Source organism: Cyprinodon tularosa, unplaced genomic scaffold (genome assembly GCF_016077235.1).
Source record: "Cyprinodon tularosa strain WSP-4 unplaced genomic scaffold, ASM1607723v1 ctg671, whole genome shotgun sequence".
In the NCBI taxonomy this organism is placed as follows: Eukaryota; Metazoa; Chordata; class Actinopteri; order Cyprinodontiformes; family Cyprinodontidae; genus Cyprinodon; species Cyprinodon tularosa.
In genome coordinates, this window is record NW_024039420.1 from 128,345 (window position 1) to 135,913 (window position 7,569).

The 7,569-nt window shown below is 35.8% G+C and overlaps 2 protein-coding genes across 4 annotated transcripts in view; one reads left to right on the top strand and one right to left on the bottom strand.

The window, feature by feature from the left end:
- btbd7 (BTB (POZ) domain containing 7) overlaps nucleotides 1-1,823 on the bottom strand; it is a 25,477-nt gene extending 23,654 nt beyond the window's left edge. The window contains exon 1 of the mRNA XM_038267361.1: nucleotides 1,451-1,823. The gene's annotated coding sequence lies outside the window, so the exon portion shown is untranslated. The remainder of the gene's footprint in view (nucleotides 1-1,450) is intronic.
- The window catches only part of LOC119771427 (cytochrome c oxidase subunit 8A, mitochondrial-like), a 4,828-nt gene extending 244 nt beyond the window's left edge, over nucleotides 1-4,584 (top strand). Inside the window, exons 2-3 of one of the 3 annotated variants that reach the window (XM_038267363.1) lie at nucleotides 3,445-3,597; nucleotides 4,351-4,584. In XM_038267363.1, coding sequence (XP_038123291.1) covers nucleotides 3,481-3,597; nucleotides 4,351-4,458 — 225 coding nt within the window. In that variant the 5' untranslated portion in view covers nucleotides 3,445-3,480 and the 3' untranslated portion in view covers nucleotides 4,459-4,584. Of the gene's footprint in view, nucleotides 1-3,374; nucleotides 3,598-4,350 lie in introns of those variants that run through there. The other 2 variants (XM_038267362.1, XR_005279146.1) reach the window with 2 other exon arrangements.
- Nucleotides 4,585-7,569: the final 2,985 nt, after the last annotated feature.

Below are 7,569 nucleotides of genomic sequence, written 5' to 3' on the forward strand. Positions count from 1 at the left end.
TACTGTTCTAAGGATGAGTGGATTAAAGAGGTGCTGCGTGGACCCACAAATTCACTGAGATTACGGCAGGATTATAACAGTCTGCATATGGCTCTGCACTGCTTCACCAACAAACTGCTGCTCTGAAAAATCCTGTTAAAGGGCAGCGGAAATATACTTATTAGGATTATAAATGAAGAAAACCCATTTTTTTTAGCAGATAGAGGGCTCTACAGAAACTCTTCACACATTTTTCCAGGAACTTCAGGAAAACCTCTCAGACTGCAGCTCTAAAAATGTTGCTCTTCTTTAAAGGAATGCATTTAAAATATTGCATTTATTTAATACATTTCTGTTTTTTTTTCATCAAAGAATTTCTAACCACTTGTTTTAAAATATATATATATATTTTTCAGATCCTGGAATTCGTTTAAGTCAAAGATAAAAACCCATTTTTTTTTATCCAAACTGGCTTTCATTGTTGAAGTTGGAATGATAACTGAGGTATTATCAATTTAAGGTTGTGATCAAACTGTTTTATTTTATCAATTTTAATTGACCTTATTCTGCTTTGTTGTGGTTTCGCTTTTATTTTTCTTCTATTTTATTATCTTATTCCTGTAAAGCACTTTAAATTCTCCATGTACTGAATTGTGCTTCACAGATAAACTTTCCTTGTGTTGATTTCAAGAATGCAGTATGATCAAAAATGCCAATATTATACAGTAATGATGTATTCTTGATTGTATTTAGCCCGCTGTATGTGATTATGGGATGGAGATGGTGATGACAGTCTTTGCAGCACACCCTGTCAGCAGCAGCAGCCGCATGCAGCTCATTCTGCAAAATGCAACTTCAAGCTTAAACTTGTTTTCATAAAGAAACCGAGATAGGATCCCACATAAAAGCCAGATTATTTGGTCCCCAAGTTATTAACCCCAAGTTAATAATTACCCCCTCCCCTGTTACAGTTGAGCTTTTACATAGAGGGGCTGCAGCTGCTTAACTTTGGCCAATAAGTCCAGCTACATACATTAAAAACACATTTTCATTGCTAATTGGATTTTTTAAGTCTGATTGGACCTTCCAATCCTCTACATTGTTGTTGTGTCTCCAGTCTTTATCAAACCCCTCACACCAGCCTGACCTTAGCCCACTACAGCCTCCAGTTCTCCCCAAACCTCCTCAGAAAGGTCCTGGGAACCAAGCTATACCCTCTCTGCCTTTCTCAGTCTTCTTCAACTATCTAGTCTTCTTGTGTCCACCTCAGCCCCCTTCAGTCCTCACATTTAGACCCCACTCAGTCCTCTGGAGGCTCCCCTAGCCCTGTTCGGTCCTCCTCGGTCATCTTCAGTGTAATTAGCAACAGCTCCTAAACAGCTAGCTTAGCTATGTGTGGCTTTAATTCTTCGTTTTTTCTTTAAAGCCGAAGAACATCTGTTGAACACGGACCATTCAGATTATATTTTACCTGGAACTTCAGAGCCCTCTGCCCATAGTTTGTCTCCGGATCACAGAGCAGTTCAGTCCGGTCCAAGTTGTCTGATCAGTTGAGGAATAAAAAAAAAAAAAAAAAAAAAAAAAAAGCTGCTCAGCCCCTTCTTTCTCCAACTCTGCTCATTACGCTCTGATCGACGTCAGACACCGAACGAAACCGTTAAAATGCGAAAGCGCTTCCACTTCCGTCGTTTCCCCCCTCATTTTCTCCGCATCTTTCTTCGCCCTAAAACAGAACTCGAGCTTTATTTAGTCTCGGTTCGACTCGGTATTTCTACACAACGCCTTGTTGGGTGGCTTTTACGGCCTATCCCAAAGCCACCGAGTCCAAGCTGGCGGAATTAAAGTCACAGCTTCCGTCTAAAGTTTTTCAAAATAAAATGTTCAAATTGGTAATATTTATTAAAACCATAGACAAACGCGCGCCAGATGTTATATTTATATAATCAACATTTAAACATGTATATATTTACAATAAATAATAATTTTCTATGTGTTAACACCACTTTTTTGTGAACGTTACTGTCTAAGGAAATAAAGTGATAGTTCCGCTAACTTGACTTGTTCTTTAATTCTGGTGGCTGGTTTTTCATATTCGAGCGCCCTCTAGCGATTCTTTGTATCAATAACAGTTAAAGGAAAGAAACATTTTTTTTGTTTATTCCCTCCTAGACAACAAAAAATACCTACATTAGAATGATAAGACGCGTAATTCACATATCACCTTGGATATTTTTTATATTTTAGGTCTGATATCACCTTATTTTTATATAGATAGACCTTTAAAAATTAAAGTGGGATTAGGCATTGTTGTTACTAGTTTTGTTAAAAAAATAAATAAATAAATAAAAAAACGACTTGTTGTACATAAAAAGTTAACCCTCTATACATCACAATGAGTTAGATAATGCCAAATTAATTTGCTGAAAAGGTATTATCATTATGTCATTATATGAGCTGGCAGGTCCATTTTTATCCAGCTGGGGGCGCCAGAATACACCTAATGTGAGCCTAATACTCTGATGCCAGTAATTGATCATACGTAGAAAGTAAATATGTATGGAGATTTATGTCACCCATCCAGTGTAATATAACACTTAGTTAGCAAATTAAGTGGTTATTCATTGTTACAGCCGAAACCAACACAAAAAATAGTGACAATTATAATTTGACAATAATAATTTTCACCATGCAGCTATGTAGGTGTGTCAAGTTGTCTACCAACAACACAACCAAATTTTAAATTTAGCATAAGCATCATCATAACTTGCAGTGTCTTATGCACACATTTACGAAATCCTTGAATAGACAAAATCAGGTTTGCTCTCTCAGCACATTGATGCTCCTGTTTCCTCAAGACAAAAGTAATCATCTTACATGCCGGTGAAGGTTCTCAGTCATTTCAATCATCAGGTCATTCCAAAAAAAAAAAAAAAATAATTAAAAAATTAAAAACAATCCAATTTTCTTGGAATAACGTGCATACAGGTGTCACATTTTTAAAGCTCTATATGATTAGAACTGTTTATAAGAGCAATAAAAAAGTAGTAACAGTTCATTGTGTACATTATGTAACATCAATGTTTATCTAAACCACAATAGAAAAGCTTCTAAAAGGTGATATACATATAAAAAATCAAGATGACATAAATCTAACCTGTTCAAAACAGGTTAAAATTGAGGGTAAAAAGATTTGTTGCCTTTGATTTAAGTTTGTTTTGTGGTTGCCATGACCAGAATGAATGATAATCCACAGAAACATGATTAACTACGGTTTTCTCCTGTTTTGTAAAATTCAGTCTTCCCACAAAATAGACTATGATACTGCCTTAATGACAGCCTTCTCTTTATGTTTATCTGGAAGTAACTCCTCCTAAGAAGAGAGACAGGAACTTGTTAAAGTAGATCCTATCTGCTTGTACCTCAGGGGATGTGATGAGGAATTAGTTCAGAAACATTTCCTTTAAGTTGCAGAGAGCAACTGAGTGAGCTGAAGTAAGAAGGATGTCTTCAATCTTAACGAGAACCACAGCGAGCAGGCTGCTTTTCATTAAATCTGTTCAGCAAAGCCAAAGGCCGACCATCTACAGCAAGCCGCCCAAGGAAAGGATTGGACCAGCGGTAGGAGAAATTATTTGTCTTAATGTGGAATTGCTTGCTTAGAATGAGAAGATCTGGTAATAAAATGGCACTGAAGTGAAATTAGGAGCTTGATCAGGAATATGTTATGTTAAGTTTTTTATCAACTAATCTAAAACCTTTTTTTGATGGGCCAAATCTGTTTAAGAAGACCGGTGGATCTTCTGAGCCACTTTATTGGCTGTGATGTGAGGAAGTCAAGCGGACACTGCTCTCTCTTCTGGAGAGTGGAAGAGATGTTTTATTCATTCTGCCTGTTTTGGCCTCTGAAAATGGATCCAATGATAGGGCTGCAACATCGCAGCCAGCATTTATGCAACTATAAATCCGCTGATCTGTCCCATGGGACATCTTTTAGAAAGCACATCTTGGGTTAGGAATACCTGAATGAAGAAGGAGATATCATGGAAAGATGATATATAAATGGTGCTTATATCAGCTGCTGTGTCATAGAGGTTTAGGTTGATATGCAAAGAGGTTTGGGTGCAAAACTAAATTGTTAAATGTAGTATATTTTTTTTTATTTGCAAATGCATGTGATGTATATGTATATATATATATATATATATATATATATATATATATATATATATATATATATATATATATATATATATATATATATATATATATATATATATATATATATATATAAATTTGAATTGTTTTTTGAACATTTTCTTAGGAAGGAAGAAGGAAGTTTAACTCTAATATTTATCTGGGACTCTCTTACAGCAGTCCTTCTTTGCCCTGTGTGTGTTTGCTATGACTCTCCTGGCCCCAGCTGGATGGATTCTGCATCACATCCCCGAATACAGGCAGGGATCAGCTCCACAACCATGACATTTGGAAAAAGCTCCCTCATTCAGATAACTCTGTACTTATGTTTCTGCACTTGGTTCTTAAGCAAAGGAAAGACAATGCTCTTTATTTACTCAGACTCCATGATTAATTTAAATTTTTTTTTTCCATTGTGTTTTCATTGTTTCCATATTTCTTACTTTATGGTTTTTATTTGCTAATACATCACTTTAAAAACTTTACTTCCCAAGTCTGAGGGAAAAAAAACAACTTTGCTTTAGTTTTATCTGTGCTGTTTGTTTGTTTGTGTTGTTTTCTGTTTTATTTTGCAGATTCACTTTTAATTTTGCCCTCAGGATTTGTGCATTTGCTTTCTGTTTCCTCTGACTGCTTTTGCTCCCTTTACATACCAAACCTTAGATATATGTTGTCAGTACTGGACTGCAGAGCCTGCCTTTAAATGTATCTCATGTGTTTATTTTCGGCTCGCCAGCTTTCTGGTTTCTCTGAGTGTCTGGTGCCTTTAAAAAACATAAACCTATTAAGCATACTTTTCTTTTAACCCATCATTTCTATATATTTTTTTTTCTGTAGGTCTGTTGTGATATTTTTTTCTCAAATGTCAAATTTTCATCTGCTGTATAAAACATCAGTCTGTGTATAATTACAATGCCTTTGATTTAGTAAGTTGAGTTAATGAAATAAATGAACTTCTGATGAATATTCTAATTTAGTTATTACATAATGTGTGTTCTTTTTATATATTCACATGTAAAGAAAAGTCCCTCAGTAAGGAAGAAGCTAAAAGCAACATAAACAGGAAGAAATGTCTAAATGACAATAATCCTATTAATTATATGTTTTGTGATAATGAACCTCATCGCATTTAGAGGAGAAATATGTGCCTGTTTTACTGTGAACCAGAGCAGTTTTGGGGGGAATTAAGACTTCCTTTAAATCAGCTGATAGATACATCTATTGATCAGGGGTGGAGCTAGATGGGGGGCCAGGGGTGGCCATGGCCACCCTTAGCCAATCAGTGGCCACCCCTACCAGTTTTTTTACCCTCTAATACAGATGGCAGCAGTAATTAGGGCTGGGTATTTTGGCCAAAGTCCAGTTCTAAATCGATTAATTTTGATTCAATCTGTTTTTACAATAATGAAAGTGGTTCAACTGTGTTTCAAAATACTTATTTTTTTTCCTGTCATATTAAACACAAAGTGCAAACTTCTAAATCAGATAGTTTAAACTTGAGATGTGAACAAAACTGTCTCAAAAGTGCAAACTTGTTTGTGAAAAGCGAAAAAGTGATGCCTCACACGAACAAGCAGACGTGACACAGCAGACATGCATAAGCTTTATTATCTTCACTGCACAAACCATATTTGCAGCGTTGTCTGTAACAACTAAAGGTTTTTTTCTGGTCAGCCCCCATTTGTTAATGTCTTCAGTCAACCTATTGGCTATATTTGAGGCTTTCTGGCTTGAAGTAATGTTGGTGGTCTGTAGCACAAGATGCAAAGGGCCACTCATTATCAATGCAGTGGGAAGTCACCTTGATGTCACATATCTAGCACATTATTTTTAGTTGTTTTAAATCCAAAATGTTTCCAGACATCAGACTTCAGTTAGGACAGCTTGCTTAGTGGTGTGTTACTTGGGTTGGCTTTTGCACACGCCTGCTCATTTCAATGTGAACGTCACACGTGTCACTATAAAGCTAATCAACCTCATTCCCTACACATTGGTTTTGCAGTAATCGATCCAAAATCTATTAAATCGATTTTTTTTTTTTTTTTTTTTTACCCAGCAGTAGTACTATCAAGAGGAATGTTTAAACTTATTAATTATGATGTGCATAATTAACGCTGTGGTTAATTATGCACATCAAAATACTAACATTAAAGTTGATATATACAGAATTCATGCTCTTTTAAGACTCTAATTTTGGGTTGTATGGGGTACAGAGAAAATTATGACTCTGCAAATAATCAGTGAAATCATAGATAAATACCTACTTCAAAGGGAAACAATTTATATATTTTTTACATTGGGCCCTTGATTCTGTGTTATTACATCATGTTCTACTCACCCATACTCACCCATATGAGTTTTGTGTCATTTGGAATGTCTGGGGGATGTCTGGGGGACAGTGATTCACCTACATGTTATGAATGCTGGCGTACCATAAAGAATAAATTATGAACAGTTTAGTTTTTGCCTTCAAGTCGTTGCCCATAGGAAGACGTTACTTGGATATAACCGAACTGAATATGTTCAGAACAGCTCCAAATGACACAAAACTCATATGGGTGAGTAGAACACGATGTAATAACGTAAAATGAAGGGCCAAATGTAAAAAAACGACATTTCCCTTTAATAATAACTTAAAAATCTATGTAATGTAGATATTAGAACATGTATGTTATGCAAAACAATTTTTGATAAAAAATAGGTAAGTAATGACAATGGAAAAGATGTTTTCCCCCTGACATTTTGCCCATTATACTTTTTATTTAGACAGCATAGATGTTTAAATATATGCATTTATTTGTAATCAAAAGGAAAGTATAGTTTGTCTTTATTGAGAAAATATGGATGTTGTGCCCGTTCCTGTTGGAACAGTGTAGATGGACCCTGAGGTTCTGGCATCTATCCGCTTTTGGCCCCCCCTCAGTTTACATTGGTTTTTGACTGGCCACCCCTATTAAAAATTTCTGGCTACGCCTCTGCTATTGATAAAAAAGAAGGAAATGTTTATATGACGGGCGAGATTAAAATAAATAAGAAGGTGACCCCAGTCTTTACATTGGTTTTGAAAATTAAACAACCATCTGTTGAATGTTTATCTTTTTCAGTCCGCCACGAATCCTAACAGGCTATTTAGGTTATATTATGTGAAACAAACGTGTTTTCTCCTGCTGCTGTCTGCTCACAGGGTGTTTAGGATTCTTGAATGACAATTTGTCAAAACCGGATCAGTCCATTTGGAAAGGGCTGCTGAGCCAAATATCTATCAGGATGCTCTTTCACACGAATACAATGAAAATATCCCAAAAAAACAAGTCACTAAAAGGCTAATTATTTTATAAGAGTTGAAAAAAGGTGTAAAAAAAGACGCAGCGCAGCGCTGTCCGTGGCGCGGATGGT